The sequence below is a fragment of the Macaca thibetana genome, chromosome X (assembly GCF_024542745.1).
Source record: "Macaca thibetana thibetana isolate TM-01 chromosome X, ASM2454274v1, whole genome shotgun sequence".
NCBI classification, from domain to species: domain Eukaryota; kingdom Metazoa; phylum Chordata; class Mammalia; order Primates; family Cercopithecidae; genus Macaca; species Macaca thibetana.
The window spans coordinates 53,371,450-53,393,477 of record NC_065598.1 but is presented as its reverse complement, the minus strand read 5'-3'; the positions used below and the strand labels follow the sequence as shown (position 1 = coordinate 53,393,477).

The 22,028-nt window shown below is 40.4% G+C and overlaps 3 protein-coding genes across 32 annotated transcripts in view; 2 read left to right on the top strand and 1 right to left on the bottom strand.

Annotated features, from left to right (window-relative positions):
* Positions 1-22,028, bottom strand: part of TSR2 (TSR2 ribosome maturation factor) — a 1,158,091-nt gene that overhangs the window by 481,591 nt on the left and 654,472 nt on the right. The window lies entirely within an intron of this gene.
* HUWE1 (HECT, UBA and WWE domain containing E3 ubiquitin protein ligase 1) overlaps positions 1-22,028 on the top strand; it is a 650,778-nt gene that overhangs the window by 217,277 nt on the left and 411,473 nt on the right. The gene's annotated exons all lie outside the window — the stretch shown is intronic.
* The window catches only part of PHF8 (PHD finger protein 8), a 109,731-nt gene that overhangs the window by 75,293 nt on the left and 12,410 nt on the right, over positions 1-22,028 (top strand). For all 5 annotated transcript variants that reach the window (XM_050776860.1, XM_050776864.1, XM_050776862.1 and 2 more), the window contains one exon: positions 10,346-10,441. In XM_050776860.1, coding sequence (XP_050632817.1) covers positions 10,346-10,441 — 96 coding nt within the window. The remainder of the gene's footprint in view (positions 1-10,345; positions 10,442-22,028) is intronic.

The window sequence follows — 22,028 nt, the reverse complement described above, 5'->3', positions numbered from 1 at the left end:
GCCACCGACAGGCCCTAGTGTATGTTGTTCCCCCACTCCTGTGTGTCCATGTGTTCTCGTCGTTCACCTCCCACTTATAAATGAGAACATGTGGTATTTAGTTTTCTGTTCCTGTGCTAGTTTGCTAAGAATAAGTTTCCAGCTCCATCCATGTCCCTGCAATGGACGTGCTCTTATTCCTTTTTATGACTGCATAGTATTCCATGCTGTATATGTACCAGCTTTTCTTTATCCAGTCTGTCATTGATGGGCATTTTGGTTGATTCCATGTCCTTGCTATTGTGAATACTGCTGCAGTGAACATACGTGTGCACGTCTTTATAATAGACTGATTTGTATTCCTTTGGGTATATACCCAGTGATAGGATTACTGGGTCAAATGGTAGTTCTGCCTCTAGATCTTTGAGGAATCACCATGCTGTCTTCCACAATGCTTGAACTAATTTACACTCTCCCCAACAGTGTAAAAGCGTTCCTTTTTCTCTGCAACCTCACCAGCATCTGTTGTTTTTACATTGCCATTCTGCTGGTGTGAGATAGTGTCTCACTGTGGTTTTGATTTGCATTTCTCTAATGATCAGTGATGTTGAGTTTTTTTTCATATGATGGCCCCATGAATGTCTTCTTTTTTTTTTTTTGAGACGGAGTCTCACTCTGTTAGCTAGGCTGGAGTGCAGTGGTGAGATCTCATCTCCCTGCAAGCTCTGCCTCCCAGATTCACGCCATTCTCCTGCCTCAGCCTCCCGAGTAGCTGGGACTACAGGCGCCCGCCACCACACCCGGCTAATTTTTTTGTATTTTTAGTAGAGATGGGGTTTCACCATGTTAGCCAGGATGGTCTCGATCTCCTGACCTCATGATCCACCTGCCTCGGCCTCCCAAAGTGCTGGGATTACAGGCGTGAGCCACCGCACCCAGCCGAATGTCTTCTTTTGAGTAGTGTCTGTTCTTGTCCTAGGCCACTTTTTAATGGGGTTGTTTTCTTATAAATTTAAGTTCCTCATAGACTCTGGATGTCATACCTTTTCCAGATGCTTATATTGCAAAAATTTTCTCCCATTCTGTAGGTTGTCTGTTCACTCAGATGATAGTTTCTTTTGTTGTGCAGAAGTTCTTTAATTTAATTAGATCCCATTTGTCAATTTTTACTTTTGTTGCAATTGCATTTGGCATTTTTGTCATAAAATCTTTGCCCGTGCCTGTGTCCTGAATGGTATTGCCTAGATTTTCTTCTAGGGTTTTTATAGTTTTGGGTTTTACATTTAGGTCCTTCATTCATCTTGCGTTAATTTTTGTATATGGTATAAGGAAGGGATCCAGTTTCAATTTTCTGCATATGGCTACCTGGTTCTCCCCAGCACCACTTATTAAATAGAGAATCCTTTCTCTGTTGCTTGTTTTTGTCAGGTTTGTCGAAGATGAGATGTTTGTAGGGGTGTGGTCTAATTTCTGGATTCTCTATTCTGTTCATTGGTCTATGTGTCTGTCTTTGTACCAGTTCCATGCTGTTTTGGTTACTGTAGCCTTGTAGTATGAAGTTGGGTAGCATGATGCCTCTAGCTTTGTTCTTTTTGCTTCGGGTTGTCTCGGCTATTTGGGCTCTTTTTTCATTCAATATGAATTTTCAAGTAGTTTCTTTAATTCAGTGAAGAATGTCAGTAGTGGTTTAATGGGAATAGCATTGAATCTGTAAATTACTTTGGGCAGCATGGCCATTTTCACGATATTGATTCTTTCTGTCCATGAGCATGGAATATTTTTCCATTTGTTTGTGTCCTTTCTCATTTCCTTGATCAGTGGTTTGTAGTTCTCCTTGCAGAGGTCCTTCATTTCTCTTGTTATCTGTATTCATAGGAATTATATTCTTTTTGTAGCAGTTGTGAATGGGAGTTCATTCATGATATGGCTCTCTGCTTGTCTGTTGTTGGTGTAAAGAAATGCTTGTGATTTTTGCACATTGATTTTGTATCCTGATACTTTGCTGAAGTTGCTTATCAGCTGAAGAAACTTGGGCTAAGACGATGGGGTTTTCTTAGAGATAGGATCATGTCATCTGAAAACAAAGATAATGTTACTTCCTCTCTCCCTATTGGAATACGCTTTATTTCTTTTTCTTGCCTGGTTGCCCCGGCCAGAACTTCCAATGCTATGTTGAATAGGAGTGGCGAGAAAGGGCATTCTTGTCTTGTGCCAGTTTTCAAGGGGAATGCTTCCATCTTTTTCCCATTCAGTATGATATTGGTTGTGGGTTTTTCATGTATGGCTCTTATTATTTTGAGGTATGTTCCTTCAATACCTAGATAATTGAGAGTTTTTAACATGAAGGGATGTTGAATTTTATCAAAGATCTCTTCATCTATTGAGATAATCATGTTTTTGACTTTAGTTCTGTTTGTGTGATGAATTACATTTATTAATTTGCATATGTTGAACCAACTTTGCATCCCAGGGATGAAGCCAACCTGATTGTGGTGGATAAGCTTTTAGATGTGCTGCTGGATTCAGTTTGCTTGTGTTTTATTGAGGAGTTTTGCATCATTGTTCATCAGGGATGTTGGCTTGAAGTTTTCTTTCTTTCTTTTTTTTTTTTTTTTTTTGAGACGGCGTCTCACTCTGTCACCAGGCTGGAGTGCAGTGATGTGATCTCTGCTCACTGCAACCTCTGCCTCCTGGGTTCAAGTGATTGTCCTGCCTCAGCTTCTCGAGTAGCTGGAACTACAAGCGCACACCACTACACCCAGCTAATTTTTTTATTTTTAGTAGAGACGGGGTTTTACCATGTTGGCCAGGATGGTCTCGATCTCTTGACCTCGTGGTCTGCGGTCTGCCCGCCTCGACCTCCTAAAGTGCTGGGATTACAGGCATGAGCCACCGCAGCCGGCCGAAGTTTTCTTTTTTTGTTGTATCTCTGCCAGGTTTTGGTGTTGGGATGATGCTGGCCTCATAAAATGAGTTAGGGAGGGGCCCCTTCTTTTCAGTTTTTTGGAATAGTTTCAGTAGAAATGGTACCAGCTCTTCTTTGTACCTGTGGTGAAATTCAGCTATAAATCTCTCTGGTCCTGGGCTTTTTTTGGTTGGTAAGCTATTTATTACTGCCTCAATTTCCAAACTCATTATTGGTCTATTCAGGGATTCAGTTCCTTCCTAGTTAATTCTTGGGAGGGTGTATGTGTCCAGGAATTCATCCATTTCTTCTAGATTTTCTAGTTTATGTGCATAGAGGTATTTATAGTATTCTCTGATGGTTGTTTGTATTTCTGTGGGGTCAGTGGTAATGTCTCCCTTATCGTTTCTGATTGTGTCTGTTTGATTTTCTCTCTTTTGTTCTTCATTAGTCTAGCTAGTGGTCTATCTATTAATTTTTTCAAAAAAGAAGCTCCTGGATTTGTTGATTTTTTTGAAGGGTTTTTCGTGTCTTTGTCTCCTTCAGTTCGGCTCTGATCTTGGTTATTTCTTGTCTTCTGCTAGCTTTGGGATTTGTTTGCTCTTGGTTCTCTAGTTCTTTTAGTTATGAATTTTGAGATCTTTCTAGCTTCTTGATGTGGCATTTAGTGCTACAGATTTCTTTCTTAACACTGGTTTAGTTGTGTCCCAGAGATTCTTATACATTCTCTTTGTTCTCATTAGTTTCAAAGAACTTCTTGATTTCTGCCTTAATTTCATTATTTACTCAGGAGTCATTCAGGAGCAGGTTGTTCAGTCTCCATGTAGTTGTGTGATTTCGAGTGAATTTCTTAGTTTTGAGTTCTAATTTTATTGTGCTGCGGTCTGAGAGACTGTTATAATTTCACTTCTTTTGCATTTGCTGAGGAGTGTTTTACCTCTGATTATGTGATCAATTTTAAAGTGCCATGTGGTGATGAGAAGAGTGTATATTTTTGTTGGTTTTGGGTGGAGAGTTCTGTAGGTATCTATCAGGTCCGCTTGATCCAGAGCTGAGTTCAGGTTCTGAATATCTTTGTTAATTTTCTGTCTTGATGATCTAATATTGTCAGTGGGGTATTAAAGTCTCCCACTATTATTGTGTGGGAGTCTAAGTCTCTTTGTAGGTCTCTACGAACTTGCTTTATGATTCTGGGTGCTCCTATATTGGGTACATATATATTTAGGATAGTTAGGTCTTCTTGTGGAATTGAACCCTTTACCATTATGTAATGCTCTTCTTTGTCATTTTTGATCTTTGTTGGTTTAAAGTCTGTTTTGTCAGAAACTAGGATTGTGACCCCTGCTGTTTTCTGTTGTTCATTTGCTTGGTAAATTTTCCTCCATCCCTTCGTTTTGAGCTTATGTGTGTCTGCACTTAAGATGGCTCTCCTGCAGACAGCATACTGATGGGTCTTGACTCTATCCAGCTTGCCATTCTGTGTCTTTTAATTGGGGGCATTTAACCCATTTACATTTAAGGTTAATATTGTTATGTGTGAATTTAATCCTATCATGATGGTAGCTGGTTATTTTGTAGACTTGTTTATATGGTTGCATCATAGTGTCACTGGTCTGTGTACTTCAGTGTGTTTTTATAGTGGCTGGTCACGGTTTTTCCTTCCTATATTTAGTATTTCCTTTAGGAGCTCCTGTTAGCCATTTCTATGTCTTTTTTTGAGAAATGTCTGTGCTGGTATTTCGCCCATTTTTAAATGGGATTGTTTGTTTTGTTTTGTTTTGTTTTTTGCTATTGAGTTCCTTATATATTTTAGTTATTAATCCCTTGTCAGATGGATAGTTTGCAGATATTTTCTCCCATTCTGTGGGTTGTCTCTGTACTTTGTTGATTGTTTACTTTGCTGTACAGAAGCTTTTTAGCTTAATGTAATCATATTTGCCTATTTTTGCATTTGTTGCCTGTGCTTTTGAGTTCTTACTCCAAAACAATCTTTGCCCAGACCAATGTCCTATAGCATTTCCCCAGTATTTTCTTGTAGTAGTTTCATAGTTTCAGGTCTTACATTTAAGTCTTTAATCCATTTTGAAATGATTTTTTTGTATATGGTGAGAGATACAGGTCTAGTTTCATTCTTCTGCATATGGGTATTCAGTTTTCCCAACACCATTTATTAAAGAAACTGTTCTTTCCCCAGTGAATGTTCTTGGTGCCTTTGTGGAAAGTGAGTGAACTATAAGTGGGTGGATTTATTTCTGGATTCTCTATGCTGTTCCATTGGCCCATGTATCTATTTTTGTGCCAGTACCATGCTGTTTTGTTTACTGTAGCTTTGTAATATAATTTGAAATCAGGTAGTATGAGGCCTCCAGCTTTGTTCTTACTGCTCAGGATTGTTTTAGTTACTTGGCATCTTTTGCAATGTTATATGAATTTTAGGATTGCTTTTTCTATTTCTTTGAAGAATGTCATTGGTATTTTGTTAGGGATTGCATAGAATCTATAGATCGTTTTTGGGTAGTATAGATATTTTAGCAATATTAGTTCTTCCAATCCATGTGCATATGATATCTTTCCATTTTTTGTGTGTCCCCTTCAATTTTTTTCATCAGTGTTTTGTAGTTTTCCTTGTAGAGATCTTGCAATTATTTGGTTAAATTTATTCCCAGGTATATTAAGTTTTTTGTAGCTATTGTAAAGGGGATTGCTTTTTTTTTTTTAGTTTTTTTTTTTAGATCGTTCGCTGTTAGCACATGTAAATACTACTGATTTTTGTATGTTGATTTTGTATCCTGCAACTTTACTGTTTTGTTTTGTTTTGTTTGTTTGTTTGTTTGTTTTTGAGACAGTGTCGTTCTGTCACCCAGGCTGGAGTGCAGTAGCATGATCTCAGCTCACTGCAACCTTTGTCCCCCGGACTCAAGTGATCCTTTCACCTCAGCCACCCAAGTAGCTGGGACTACGGGCGCCTGCCACCACACCCAGCTAATTTTTGCATTTCTAGTAGAGACGAGGTTTTACCATGTTGCCCAGGTTGGTCTCGAACTCCTGAGTTCAAGCTGTCTGCCCGTCTCAGCCTCGCAAAGTGCTGGGATTACAGGCTTGAGCCACTGCACCCAGCCATCTTTACTAAATTTGTGTATCATTTATTTTATTTTTATTTCTTGAGATGGATTCTTGCTCTGTCACCTAGGCTGGAGTGCGGTGGCACAGTCTCAGCTCACTGCAACCTCTGCCTCCTGGGTTCAAGCGATTCTCCTGCCTCAGCCTCCAAGTAACTGGGATTACAGGTGCCGGCCATCACGCCCAGCTAATTTTTTGTATTTTTAGTAGAGATGGGGTTTCGCCATATTGGCCAGACCGATCTCTAACTCCTGACTTCAGGTGATCTGCCTGCCTTGGCCTTCCAAAGTGCTGGGATTACAGGCGTGAGCTACCGTGCCCAGCCAGGCCTGTAGTTTTAATTGTTGTATTGGTATCAGGGTAAAGCTGGCCTCATAGAATGAGTTTTGTGGAAGTATTCCCTCCTCTTCAGTTTTTTGAGTTAAGGCAGAATTGTTGTTTTAATGTCTGGTAGAATTCAGCAGTGAATCCATCAGATTCTGGGCATTTCTTTGATGGCAGACTTATTACTGCTTCAGTCTCATTACTTCTTATTTGTTCAGGTTTTCTGTTTCTTCATGGTTCAAGCATGGTAGGTTATATGTGTCCAGGAATTTATCCATTTCTTCCCAGTTTCCAATTTGTTGGTGTATAGTTGTTCATAGTAGTCTCTACCTTTGTATTTCTGTGATATCAGTTGTAATGATTCCTTTCTCATGAGATATTTTTAATTTCTAATGTAAACATTTAGCACTTTAAATTTCCCTCTAAGCAGAACTTTAGTTGCATCCCCCAAGTTTTATGTTGCAATTTCATTTTTATTAATGGAAACATTTTCTGTTTTCCTGTGGGATCTCCTCTTTGACCCATGTTTATTTAAAAGTATGTTTAATTTTTATGTGTTAGAGGTATTCCAGTTATCTTTCTTTTGCTGCTTTTTGTTCTGTTTGTTGAGACATCATTCTTCTGGTTTCCTTTTGTTCTTTGTCAGTGGTTTCCTTTTGCTCTTTCAGCATAGTTGATTTAAAGTCTTTGTATGGTAAATATAATGTCAAAGCTTCCTTAGGGACAGTTTTTGTCAGTTTCTCTTTTTTTTTTCCTGCAAATGGGCCATACTTCCCTTTTCGTTGCATGCCTCATGATTTTTTTTTGTTGGAAACTGGACATTTTGAATATTATAATGTGGTTTACTCTGGAAGTCAAATTTTCCTTCCTCAGTTTGCTTTTGTTGCTTATTATGAACTACAGTCATCTGTTGTTTAGTGACTTTTCCCAGCTACTTTTTACAAAGATTGTATTCCTTATTGTGCAGTTAGAGTCTCCATTCCTTAGCCTCATTAGTAAGCTGAGATTTTCTGATCGAGATTTCCTGACAACTTTCTTTGTTTGGCAGACAGGAGTACAGTGGTACAATCTTGGCTCACTGCAACCTCCATATCCTGGGTTCAAGCAAGCTTCGTGCCTCAGCCTCCTGAGTAGCTAGGATTACAGGCATGTGCTACCATGTCTGGCTGATTTTTGTATTTTTAGTAGAGACAGGGTTTCGCCATGTTGGCAAGGCTGGTCTCGAACTTCTGACCTCAAATGATCCACCTGCATCTGGAGTTTCTTAAATACATGATTTTAGCAGCCTTTTTCTTTTTTTTTTTTTTTTTTTTTTTTTGAGACGGAGTCTCGCTGTGTCTCCCAGGCTGGAGTGCAGTGGCGTGATCTCGGCTCACTGCAAGCTCCGCCTCCCGGGTTCACGCCATTCTCCCGCCTCAGCCTCCCAAGCTGAGACTACAGGCGCCCGCCACCACGCCCGGCTAGTTTTTTGTATTTTTAGTAGAGACGGGGTTTCACCATGTTAGCCAGGATAGTCTCGATCTCCTGACCTCGTGATCCACCCGCCTCGGCCTCCCAAAGTGCTGGGATTACAGGCTTGAGCCACCGCGCCCGGCCAAGACATGATTTTAGCAGCCTTTTTCTTTGTTAATCACCCCCTTTCTTGTTGTGAGATTTTTATTGAACTCCAGAGTTCCATAAAAGTTGTTCTGACAGTTTTTGCCAGGTTGATGGTTGTTTCAGTGGAAAGATAGATCCTTGGAGCTCCCTATTACTCCATTATCAGTGGTGTCACTCCTCCCTCCCTGCACCCTTTTCATTGTGTGTGTGCATGCACATATTTTTTTTGTAAAAAAACCACACCATTAAATTTACCATCTTTTTCCGTTATTTACCTTTAAGCTCTGTTAGACTTGACAAATTTACCGTCTTAATCATTTTAAAGTGTACAGTTCAGTACTGTTAAGTATATTCACATTGTTGTGCAACAGATCTCTATAACTTTTTCATCTTGCAACACTTAAACTGTTTAACCCTAAACACTAATTCCTCCCCCTAGCCATTGGTCATCACCTTTTTTTTTTTTTTTTTTTTTTTTTTTTTTTGAGACGGAGTTTTTGCTCTCGTTGCCCAGGCTGGAGTGCAGTGGCGTGATCTTGGCTCACTGCAACCTCCGCCTCCCAGGTTCAAGTGATTCTCCTGCGTCAGCCTCCTGAGTAGCTGGGATTACAGGTGCGTGCCACCACACCCAGCTACTTTTTTGTATTTTTAATAGAGACAGAGTTTCATCATGTTGGCCAGGCTGGTCTCGAACTTATGACCTCAGGTGATCCACCTGCCTCAGCCTCCCAGAGTGCAGGGATTACAGGCATGAGCCACTGCGCCCGGCCTCTACTTCCTATTTCTATGATTTTGACACCTTTAGATACTTTGTAAGAGTGGAATTGTATAGTATTTGTTCTGGCCTTTTTTTCTTAGCCTAATATCTTCCGTGTTTATCCATGTTGTAGTATGTGATAGATTTCCTTTTTTTAAGGCTGCATAATAACTCTGCTGTGTGTACACACCATATTTTCTTTCTTTTTTCCTTTTTTTAAATTTTACTTTTCTGGGAAACATGTGCAGAACGTGCAGGCTTGTTACATAGGTATACATGTGCCATGGTGGTTTGCTGCACCCATCAACCTGCAATCTGCATTAGATATTTCTCCTAATGCTATCCCTCCCCTAGCCCCTCTCCCCCTGACAGGCCCCAGTGTGTGATGTTTCCCTCCCTGTGTTCATGTCTTCTCATTGTTCAACTCTCACTTATGAATGAGAACATGTGGTGTTTGGTTTTCTGTTCCTGTGTTAGTTTGCTGAGAATGATGGTTTCCAACTTCATCCATGTCCCTGCAAAGGATACGAACTCATCCTTTTTATGGCTGCATAGTATTCCATGGTATATGTGTGCCACATTTTCTTTATCCAGTCTGTCAGTGATGGGCATTTGGGTTGGTTCCAAGTCTTTGCTATTGTGAACAGTGCCGCAATAAACATACGTGTGCATATGTCTTTATAGTAGAATGATTTATAATCCTCTGGGTATATACCCAGTAATGGGATTGCAGGGTCAAATGGTATTTCTGGTTCTAGATCCCTGAGGAATCGCCACACTGTCTTCCACAATGGTTGAACTAATTTACACACCCACCAACAGTGTAAAAGCATTCCTATTTCTCCACATCCTCTCCAGCATCTGTTGTTTCCTGACTTTTTAATGATCACCAGTCTAACTGACGTGAGATGGTATCTCATTGTGGTTTTGATTTGCATTTCTCTAATGACCAGTGATGTTGAGTATTTTTTCATATGTTTGTTGGCTGGATTAATGTCTTCTCTTGAGAAGTGTCTGTTCATATCCTTCACCCACTTTTTGTTGGAATTGTTTGTTTTTTTTCAGCCCAGGTGATCTTTTTGTTCCCTTTGTGTGCGTTAAGCATATACCGTTTATTTCTTCATTCACGTAGTAAACAGTTACTGAGAACTTACGCTTCATTGTGTTAGTAGGCTCCCTTAATTTGAAATAAATAATACATGTTCCTGCCCTCATGGTAAATTGGAGGCAACAGATTTACTAATCAGCTCTTAAATACTATATAAGAGCTTCAGTAGGAGGATGGCACAGGATGCTATGGAGAGCCAAGTAGGAGGCATCTCAATCAGATTAGGAGAGGGAGGGAAGAGTTCTTGTGAAAGGTAAATCTGAAGCTGAATTTTGAAGGGTGAGTAAATAAAGTAACTCATGAAGTTATTCACTAAATGGGTGTTGGGTGAATGAATCAGAATTAGGTGAATCTAGGAGAAGGACATTTGCCGCAAGGATGCAAAGTAGAAGGGCATGAAATGTATGTGGTACATTCAGAGAATCTTGGAGTTGAGTATGGATTAAGTAAAAGGTACATTTTTAGGGGAAGGGTAGGAGCTGGAGTAGGTGTCATTCTGTCTTCACCATTTGGATGAAATCTCATTTTACCCTGTTTTCCCCTCTCCCTGCAGTCTATCCTTCGCTGGAGTCTGACGATGATGACCCTGCTTTGAAATCTCGACCCAAGAAAAAGAAGAATTCAGATGATGCTCCATGGAGTCCTAAAGGTAATCTAGTATTCTGTCTCTTAAACTCTGTAGGGGTGGTCAGGGGAAAATAGACTTGAGGTAGGAGGGATATTTAATATCAGAAGACCTGAATCAGTCACTCATTTGTTTATTCAGCAAACATTTGAGTGTCTGCTGTGTGTCAGGCACTGTGTTAGGTTCTGGAGCTAAAATGACTAATAAGACACAGAGTTTATGTAATTAGTCCAATAAAATCAGAGGTAATGGAGCATGTTACATTTGATACTATATGGTTTGAGATAAAAGGAAGACCTTGAACGGATTTTAGCAAGCAGTTTGAGGCTTCTGAGAACGTTCTGATACCATCATCCCAGTGCTCTGGTAGTTTTGTTGTCAAGGAGGGAAATTCTGCTGAGTGTTGAGCTCTATAAGGTCCAAGATTATCACCTATACTGAGAGGCCATCTCTGAGGAGGGAAGAATGACCATTGAGTTGAACATGGAGTTTAGAGGATAATGGAAGAATTTTCTTCATCTCCTTGGCTGGATAGTATTCACACTGAGGATGCATCCTTCAGTTAGTTTTTGCTGCTTAACAGTCTATCCAAAACATAGTGACTTAAAATAACAGTTAATAATTTCTCATGATTCTGTGGGTTGGCTGAGCTGTTCTTCTAGTCCAGGCCAGCTTGCCTGGGGCTGCATGGTCTCAAAAGTTCTCCTTCAGGTGTCTCAGACCTATTTAGATGGCTAAGGCTTCTCTCTACATGGTCTTTAGTCTACCAAGCTCTTCCACAAGGTGGCAAAAAGGTTTCTAGCAGCAAGAGAGGACAAGCCCCATTGTGCAAGCACTTTTCAAGCCTTTGCTTATGTCATGTTTAATGTTATCCCATTGGCTAAAACAAGTTACATGGCCAAGCCTTGATCCCATGGTTGGGAAATAGATTGCACCTTTTGAGAGGAGAACCACAAAGTCACATCGCAAAGGATCATGCATACAAGGATACATGAGCACACCGAGGGCCATTACTGCAACAGTCTGCCATAGAGGTCATTGGGATTTCAGTACCTGTGGTTCCCCAGCAGATAAAGGGCTTGCTCTTCTCACCCTGCCTTATTTAGACTTTTTGGTGTTTCCCTGAGGTCGGTGGGGGGTGAGGTAGGGGTAGCAGGGCATTCATCAGAAGTGTTATGTTAGTGAGTTAATCAGTAAATGTGTCTTTTTAAAAAAAATTTGGGGCCGGAAGTGGTGGCTCACACCTGTAATCCCAGCACTTTGGGAGACCAAGGTGGGCAGATCCCCTGAGGTCAGGAGTTCAAGACCAGCCTGACCAACATGGTGAAACATCGTCTCTACTAAAAATACAAAATCAGCCAGGAATGGTGGCGGGCGCCTATCATCTCAGCTACTTGGGAGGCTGAGGCAGAAAAATTGCTTGAACCCAGGAGGCCAAGGTTGCAGTGAGCTGAGATTGCGCCATTGCACTCCAGCCTGGGCAACAAGTGCGAAACTCCGTCTCAGAAAAAAAAAAAAAAAAAATTTGGCTAGGCGCAGTGTGGCTCATGCCTTTAATCCCAACATTTTGGGAGGCTGAGGCGGGTGGATCACTTGAGGTTAGGAGTTTGAGACCAGCCTGGCCAACATGGTAAAACCCCATCTCTACTAAAAATACAAAAATTAGCTGCATGTGATGGCATGCACATTTAGTCCCAGCTACTTGAGAGGCTGAGACACGAGAATTGCTTGAACCTCAAGAAGTGGAGGTTGCTAGTGAGCTGAGACCGTGCCACTGCACTCTAGCCTGGGCAACAGAGCAAAACTCCATCTCAAAAAGAAAGAAAAGAAAACTTAGGCCTATTTTTAAATTTTATTTTCTCCTATCCTTTCCAAGTTTATTTTTCCTGTCAAATTTTTCTGGTTAGCACAGTAGAAAATTTAGAAAATATTGAAAATAAAGGGAATTATAAAGAAGGATTCATAAACCTATGAATCTGCCACCCAGAAGCAACCAATGTTAACATTTTGACATGTTTCCTTATAGTCTTTTCTCTATACATTTTTTAATTTTTATGGTTTAAATCACACATGTATACAATCTTTTTAAATTTTTTATTTTATTTTACTTTTTTTTTTTTGAAACGGAGTCTATCTCTGTCCCAGGCTGGAGTGCAGTGGTGGGATCTTGGCTTACTGCAATCTCCACCTCCTGGGTTCAAGCTATTCTCCTGTCTCAGCCTCCCAAGTAGCTGGATTACAGGCACGTGTCACCATGCCTGGCTAATTTTTGTATTTTTAGTAGAGACGGAGTTTCACCATGTTGGCCAGGCTGGTCTTGAACTCCTGACCTCGTGATCAACTTCTGTCATTCTTTTTTTTTTTTTTTGAGACAAAAATCTCACTCTGTGGCCCAGGCTGGAGTGCAGTGGTGCGATCTTGGCTCACTGCAGCCTCTTGTCTCCTGGGTTCAAGCGATTCTCATACCTCAGCCTCCAAAGTAGCTGGGACTATAGGCGCGCATCACGGCACCCGGCTAATTTTTTTGTATTTTTAGTAGAGATGGGGTTTTGCCATGTTGGCTAGGCTGGTCTCGAACTCCTCACCTCAAGTGATCCACCTGCCTCGGCCTCCCAAAGTGCTGTGATTACAGGCTGTCAATCTCTCTTGATTACCTACTTTGTAAGATATGGTTGTTGGTAACCCTAGGGTCCTTTTGTAACCTTCTGTGAACCATTTTTTCCCTTGTGGGAAGTAAATCTAAAGCTGAATTTTGAAGGGTGAGTTAGTACAGTAACTCATGAAGTTATTCCCTAAATGGATGTTGGGTGAATGAATCAGAATTAGGTGAGTCTAGGAGAAGGACATTTGCCGCAAGTATGCAAAGTAGAAGGGCATGAAATGTATGTGGTACATTCAGAGACTCTTGGAGTTGAGTGTGGATTAAGTAAAAGGTACATTTGTAGGGGAGGGGTACATTCCCTTTTGTAACCTTCTGTGAACCATATTTTTTTGTTTATGCTGTCAGGGTTATTAACATATACATTGTTGTTACTACTCTACATTGACTGACTAGAAATTAACTGTAAAAATTGAAAACCAATAGAGATATCTGGCCTTTTAAGTTAATATTATATCATAAGTGTGTTCTTATGCCATTGTTTATAAACAATATTTTTAATGGCTACAAGATATCAGTTCCATGGATATACCTAATATATATGTAATTTCTAACATTTAGGCTATTTTCAAGTTTTTACAATTAGTAAATTTAGGGTAAATATCTTTATATGTGAATGTTTATATCTCTGATCATTTACTTAGGATGGATCACCGTGAAACCTTAGAGGGGCCAAAGTGTGTGAGGTTATACAATGAAAAGTTTCCTTCCCAGCCCTGTTACATAGTCTTGTAGTTCCCCACCTGGAGTCAACTAGTGTTATCAGTTTTGTTTGTTTGTTTGTTTGTTTTTGAGAAGGAGTCTTGCTTTGTCACCCAGGCTGTAGTGCAGTGGCTCAATCTCCCCTCACTGCAAGCTCCGCCTCAAGCCTCCGGAGTAGCTGGGACTATAGGCGCCCACCACCACGCCCAGCTAATTTTTTGTATTTTTTAGTAGAGACCGGTTTCACCATGTTAGCCAGGATGGTCTCGATCTCCTGACCTCGTGATCCGCCCACCTCGGCCTCCCAAAGTGCTGGGATTACAGGCACGAGCCACCATGCCCGGCCATCAGTTTTTTAATTTATCTTCTCAGAAGATACAAGCAAATGCATGTATATGTTTTCTTACCCCCACTTCTTTTACTCAATTGGAAACATTTTATACACTGTTATGTGCTTTGCTTTTCTCTCTTAAGAATACATCTGGGCTGGGCACGGTGGCTCACGCCTGTAATCCCAACACTTTGGGAGGCCGGGGAGAGCAGATCACAAGGTCAGGAGATCCAGACCATCCTGGCCAACATGGTGAAACTCCATCTCTACTAAAAATACAAAAATTAGGTGGGCGTGGTGGCACATGCCTGTAGTCCCAGTTACTCAGGAGGCTGAGGCAGGAAAATCGCTTGAACCTGGGAGGTGGAGGTTGCAGTGAGCCGAGATTGTGCCACTGCACTCCAGCCTGGGCGACAGAGCAAGACTTCATCTCAAAAAAAAAAAAAGATTATTGATACTTATTGCAAAAGTGTTTCCCAGAGAAGTTGTACCAATTTACACTTCCATCAGCCATGTGTGAGTGCTTATTTATGAAATGTATGCAGGCATTGAACATACCAGTGAGGAGTAGTATTTGATTATGAGTAATGTCTCAAGCATCCTTAGTGAGTGCTTATTCTCTCCGAGTCACAAGATGGCTACTTCACCTCCAGCATTGGGTTGGGGTCTGGGCTGCAGTCAGGAAGAAGAAAAGCAAAAGGAAAAAGGGACAGGCATGCTGAGCGCTGAGCATTCCCTCTCCCCAAGGAGTTTTAAGTTCCCTTTTTTTTACACATCTCTTTGGCTGAAATTGTGTCAGATGGCCAAGACTATGAGCCAGAGATGCCAGGGGATACAGTTTTTATCTAGGCATATTGCTGTCTCACAAAATGAGTGTTTTTGTTAGTAAGTAGGAAAGAGAGAATGATACTTGGTTGAGAATGAGTAGTCTCTGCCGTGAGTGGTTTTTTTTTTGTTTTTTGTTTTTTTTTGAAACGGAGTCTTGGTCTGTTGCCCAGGCTGGAGTGCAATGGTGTGATCTTGGCTCACTGCAATCTCTGCCTCCCAGGTTCAAGCAGTTCTCCTGCCTCAGCCTCGCAAGTAGCTAGGATTACAGGCACCCGCCACCACGTCCAGCTAATTTTTGTTTGTTTGTTTGTTTTTTGAGACAGAGTCTCGCTCTGTCACCAGACTGGAGTGCAATGGTGAGATCTCGGCCCACTGCAACCTCCACCTCCTGGGTTAAAGCAATTCTGTCTCAGCCTCCCGAGTAGCTGGGACTACAGGCACACACCACCACACCCAGCTAATTTTTTTTTTTTTTTTGCATTTTTAGTAAAGATGGGGTTTCACCATGTTGGCCAAGATGGTCTCGATCTCTCCACCTCGTGATCCGCCCACCTTGGCCTCCCAAAGTGCTGGGATTACAGGCATGAGTCACCACGCCCGGCCAATTTTTTGTATTTTTATTAGAGATGGGGTTTCGCCATGTTGGCCAGGTTGGTCTCGAACTCCTGACCTCAGGTGATCCACCTCGGCCTCCCAAAATGTTGGGATTACAGGTGTGAGCCACCACACCCGGCTTCTACCATGAGTTTTTGATCTTTGGTAATTTGTAAGCAAACAACAGTATCTCATTGATTTAATTTACATTTTTTTGATTAAGCATATCCTCTATGTTTTATTAGCATCAGAATTTCTTCCATTGTAAATTGTGTTTACATCCTTTGCCCACTTATCCATGTGGTTCTTCAAACTTTTCAGGTTGCCCACTTTATATAATAAGGGAATAGTCATCCTTTGTTTCATACACACACACACACATTTTATACTTATAAGGTGCTTATGGTACTTCTTCTTCATTCTACATGAAAAATCTGAATATTTCAGTATCAAGTGTTGATCATTGCATATTCAGAGAGTAGATAATTAACACCCTTATATTTTTTAAGCATAATTTTTAAATATCTAATGTATTGATCTACAAAGAAGTACTTAATATGTGGTACTGAGCAGAAGATACAAATTGATTTTTCCCCCAAATAGATAACTGTTGGTGATAGAATCATATTCCCACTAAGCTGAAAATGCTTTCTTTGCCATGTCTACTGAGTCATACATATCATGGGTTGTTTGAGGCACATCCATTTTGTACCATCAAAGTTCTGTTTGCTCTTGTGCTGGTATTTCACTTATTCACTACCTATTTATGACTTAGAAAAACTGCAGACTTTTTTATTTTGAGGCAGAGTCTCACTCTGTTGCCCAGGCTGGAGTGTAGTAGCCTGATCTCAGCTCACTACAGCCTCCACCTCCCAGATTCAAGCGATTCTCCTGCCTCAGCCTCCCAAGTAGCTGGGATTAAAAGCACCCGCCACCACGCCTGGCTAATTTTTGTATTTTTAGTAGAGATGGGGTTTCACCATGTTGGCTAGGCTGGTCTCGAACTCCTGACCTCAAGTGATTAGCCTGCCTCAGCCTCCCAAAGTGCTGGGATTACAGGTGTGAACTACCACGCCTGGCCAAAAAACTGCAAACTTTTAAAAAGTGGCTTTTAGTTAACTAAAAAGATAGCTCTTTAAAATGAAGAACACTGAGTTTAACCCAATAGGATGAAACTGTAGAGCACAGCTGCATTAGTTGGTGTTCATGGACCTTTGAATCTCCTATTAATTTTATGTAATTTCTATTGAAATTTTATGTAATTTCTATTGAAATTTTATGTAAATGCATGCATCTATGTATGTGTATTTCTTTAGTAATTTTTATCACATTTTCAAAGTGAGTTTTTAACTCAAAAAAGATGCATTCTACTAAGGCATTCTACTAAGGGGATTCCCATTAAGATCAGGAATAGGACTGATGTGCCCACTAACAACACTGCTATTATTTAGTGTTGTTCTAGAAGTTCATGCCAGTGTTTAGAAGTGAAGCAGAAATAAGAACTGTAACTATTAGAAATGAAGAGACCAAATCATGATGTAAGCCATTAGGGTGAGAATCCTGTTCACTTTTGGCCATCATTGTATCTGTAGCACCTTGCCTAGTGCCTGGCCTATAGGAGATGTTTAATAAATATTTGACAAGTGAAAGATAAGATATAATTTTATAATAGATATAGAAAATATAGATATGGGGCTGAGCATGGTGGTTAATGCCTGTAATCCTAGCACTTTGGAAGGGTGAGATGGGAGGATTGCTTGAGCCTAGGAGTTCAAGACCAGCCTGGGCCACATAGTAAGACCCTGTCTCTGCAAAAAATAGAAATAAAAATAGAGATATGATATAATTATGTAATCTCAGAAAATGAAAGAGAATCAACTAAAAACTGTTAATACTGATAAAGAATTCAGTAAATTGGGTGATCATTGGATATATACCAGATATCCAAAAATCAAGAAGTACTATATTAGTAATAACCTTAATGTACTGAGAAAAGGAAATGCTATTGACAATAGCAACGAACATATAAAATATGCAAGAATAATTGTAAGAAAATCATGTGGAACCGACATGAAGAAATAGAGATTTGCCATGTGCCTGGTTATAAAGACTGAGTGTTGTAAAGAGTCATTTCCTTCCAAATTAAGGTATACATTTAACACTAGCCTAAATCAAAATCCTAATGGAATTTTGTGGGGAATTCATTCTAAAAGTAATTTAAAAAGTAAACAGGTCTAATTAGCTTAAAGAATATTGGGATAGAGAAAGTAAATGAAATTAGCCTATTACATATTTGAATATACTGTAGTGCTATAATAATCATAAGCACAAGAACAGTCAGTAAATATTTTCCTTTTAAAAATTTTTGTTATGAAAGTTTTCAAACATAGATAAAATTCAAGAGGTTATTACCATGAACACCTATGTATATATATCTGTCACCCAGATTTAATAATGAACATTTTGCTGTATTTGCTTTATTCTTTTTTTCAAGGCATTTTAAGCAAAATCTCACGTGTTACGACATCTCTAGTTTTTTGCTGATTTTCTTTTTTTTTTTTTTTTTTTTTTTGAGACAGAGTCGTGCTCTGTCACCCAGGCTGGAGTGCAGTGGCACAATCTCAGCTCACTGCAAGCTGCGTCTCCTGGGTTCATGACATTCTTCTGCCTTAGCTTCCTGAGTAGCTGGGACTACAGGCGCCTGCCACCATGCCTGGCTAATTTTTTGTATTTTTAGTAGAGATGGAGTTTCACCGTGTTAGCCAGGATGATGTCCATCTCCTGACCTCGTGATCCTCCCGCCTCGGCCTCCCAAAGTGCTGGGATTACAGGCGTGAGTCACTGCACCCAGCCTGTTATCACTTAATTTCAATACTACACAAAAGCTTACCTGCTATATAGCTCCATTACCCTTCTCCTTTATGCTATTACTGTCACAAATTACATCTTTGTACATTGTGTTCATGAACATAGTAATTGCTTTATGTAATTGTCTGTTAATCCAGATAGAAAAAGTTATAAAAATATGTTGATAATGTCTTTTAAATATACCTATGTAGTTACCAGTGCTCTTTATTTCTTCATGTAGACTCAATTGTCTAGTGTCCTTTCCTTTCTACCTGAAGGTTTCCCTTTAACATTCCTTTTTTTTTTTTTTTTTTTTCCTGAGACAGAGTCTCGCACTGTCGCCCGGGCTGGAGTGCAATGGCATGATCTCGGCTACCATATAGCTGGGAATACAGGTGCCCGCCACCACACCTGGCTAATTTTTTGTATTCTTAGTAGAGACGGGTTTCACTGTGTTGGCCAGGCTGATCTCGAACTCTTGACCTTGTGATACGCCCACCTCGGCCTCCCAAAGTGCTGGGATTACAGGCATGAGCCACCACGCCTGGCCCTTTAGCATTTCTTATAGGACAGGTCTACTAGTGTCAAACTATTTGTTTTTATTTATCTAGGAATATCTTGATTTCTTCATTTTTGAAGGATAGTTTTGCTGGATCTAGAATTCTTGATTGATAGTTTTTCTTTCTTTTTTTTTTTTTTTTTTTTTTTTGAGACGGAGTCTCACGCTGTTGCCCAGGCTGGAGTGCAGTGGCGCGATCTCGGCTCACTGCAAGCTCCGCCTCCCGGGTTCCCGCCATTCTCCTGCCTCAGCCTCCTGAGTAGCTGGGACTACAGGCGCCCGGCTAATTTTTTGTATTTTTAGTAGAGACGGGGTTTCACTGTGGTCTCGATCTCCTGACCTTGTGATCCGCCCGCCTCGGCCTCCCAAAGTGCTGGGATTACAGGCTTGAGCCACCGCGCCCGGCCGATTGATAGTTTTTCTTTTAGCACTTATAATATGTCTTCCCACTGTCTTTTAACCTCCATGGTTTCTGATGGTAAAGAAATCAGTTTATGTTGTGAGTCAACTTCTGCCTTGCTGCTTTCAAAATTCTGTTGTTGTCGGCTGGGCACGGTGGCTCAAGCCTGTAATCCCAGCACTTTGGGAGGTCGAGGCAGGTGGATCACGAGGTCAGTCAGGAGATCGAGACCATCCTGGGTAACACGGTGAAACCCCATCTCTACTAAAAATAGAAAAAAATTACCTGGGCGTGGTGGCGGCCGCCTGTAGTCCCAGCTACTTGGGAGGCTGAGGCAGGAGAATGGCGTTAACCTGGGAGGCGGAGCTTGCAATGAGCTGAGATTGCGCCACTGCACTCCAGCCTGGGTAATGGAGCAAGACTCCATCTTTAAAAAAAAAAAAAAATTTCTGTTGCTGTCTTTGGTTTGAGTTATGATGTATAGCCTTTTAAATTTGTCCACCTTGGAGTTTGTTGAGCTCTTAAATGTATAGATTGTTTTTCATCAAATTTGGAAAGTTTTTAGTTGTTATGTCTTCGAATGGGTGTCCTTCAGATCCCTTTGGCTCTGTTCACTTTTCTTGATTCTCTTTTTGTGTGTGCTCATCAGACTGACTTATCTTCAAAGTCAGTCATTCTTCCTTCTACCTGCTCAAATCTGCTGTTGAAACCCTCTAGTGCAGTTTGCATTTCAGTTATTTTACTTTTCAACTCCAAAGTATCTATTTGGTTTCTTTTTATAATTTCTGTCTCTATTGGTATTCTCTGTTTGGTGAGACATCATTCTCATACTTTCCTGTAGTTCGTTAGACATGGTCTCCTCTAGCCTTTGAAAGCATTTAAAATAGCTGATTTAAAGTCCTTGTCTAGTAACTCCAACTTTGTCTAGGAAGTCAGGGACAGTTTCCACTGATTGATTTTTTTTTTTTTTTTTTTTTTTTTTTTTTTTTTTTGGTGAATGGCTATACTTTATTTCTTTGTATGTCTTGTAATTTTTTGTTAAACTGTACATTTTAAATGCTGTGGCAACTCTGAAAATCAGATTTTCTCCTCTCTGCTCCTCAGAGAACACTCTTTTTGTTGTAGTTGTATTTTGTTTAGTGGCTTTTCTGAACTAATTCTGTAAAGTCTGTAAACTTGTGTGTGTGTGCCCACTGATGTCTCTACTCATTTAGCTTAGTAGATGTCTCATGATTGGGCACAGTTTTCTTGAAATGCCTGGAACCAGTGAGTCTCCCAGTGCTTGCTGAGGGGCTCTCTGTGTGCATGTTGGAGCATGCCTTCAGTCAGCCAGGCAGTTTACAACTCTGTGGTAGCCTTCACTTCTATTTGTGTACCACCTCAAAGTCAGAGGTGCATGCTTAGGGCCTTCTCAAGTCTTACAGCCCCAACACATGCATGTGGTCTTCTAATTTGCAGAAATGTATGAGAACTTGTCAGATTCTTTATGGACATCTCGTTCCTTAGCTTTTTTTAACCATTTGGGTTAATCTGTTGTTTGTCACAACTCTTATCCATCACCTTAAACAGCTATGACATTAAGCACATGCCTTTAAACATTTTTTAAAACACCCCCCAGGGAGGGAGAGGCTTTTAGTACTAGGCTTTGAAAGAAAGCTCTAGCTCCTTTCTGCTCACTACATTGCTGGGAACGTGGGCTGCTATTTTTCAAGGCGTTCACTAAGCTGGGGCAAGGTAGATGTGTCTAGGGCAAGTTAAAATGCACGAAGCTCATTGTTCTTACTGAGATTCAGCTGTTTTTCTTGAATCACGTGCTTTCCAGGTTTCTGCAAGCCTTTTGTTAATTTCGAGTTCTGAAAAAATTTATCCTGACAATTTTTGCTAGTTTTTTTGTTGTTTTTATTGGGGAGTGAATTCTTAGAGGTCCTTACTTTGCCATTTTTACTGATATCACCCATCATAACATCTCATCTTAAATACTTAAATATGCATTGAATGATATTTTTTCCATAACCACAGTACCATTATATCTAAGCAAAGTAATATTTATTTCTTAATATTATCCAGTACCAGGTACTTATTCAAATTTCCCCCAGTTGCACCAAAAATATGTTTTGTAATTGGCTTACTTAAACCAGAATCCGTTCAAGGATTACACACTGCATTTGGTTATTATAATTTCTTAGTCTTGTTCATTATTTAAAATTTGTTAGTATGACTATTTTATTTTATTTTTTGAGACAGAGTCTCACTCTGTCGCCCAGGTTGGAGTGCAGTGACGCAATCTCAGCTCACTGCAACCTCCGCCCTCTAGGTTCAAGTGATTTTCCTGCCTAAGCTTCCCGAGTAGCTGGGATTACAGGCACGTGCTACCACACCTGGCTAATTTTTTTTGTATTTTTAGTAGAGACAGGGTTTCACCATGTTGACCAGCCTGGTCTCAAACTCCTGACCTCGGGTGATCTGCTCACCTCGGCGTCCCAAAGTGTATTGACAGTTTTATTTTATTTTATCGTATTGTATTGTATTGTATTGTATTTTTTTATTTTTTGAGACGTTGTTTCGCTCTTGTCCAGGTTGGAGTGCAGTGGCACGATCTCAGCTCACCACAACCTCCACCTCCTGGATTCAAGCGATTCTCCTCCCTCAGCCTCCCAAGTAGCTGGGATAACAGGCACCCACCACCAGGCC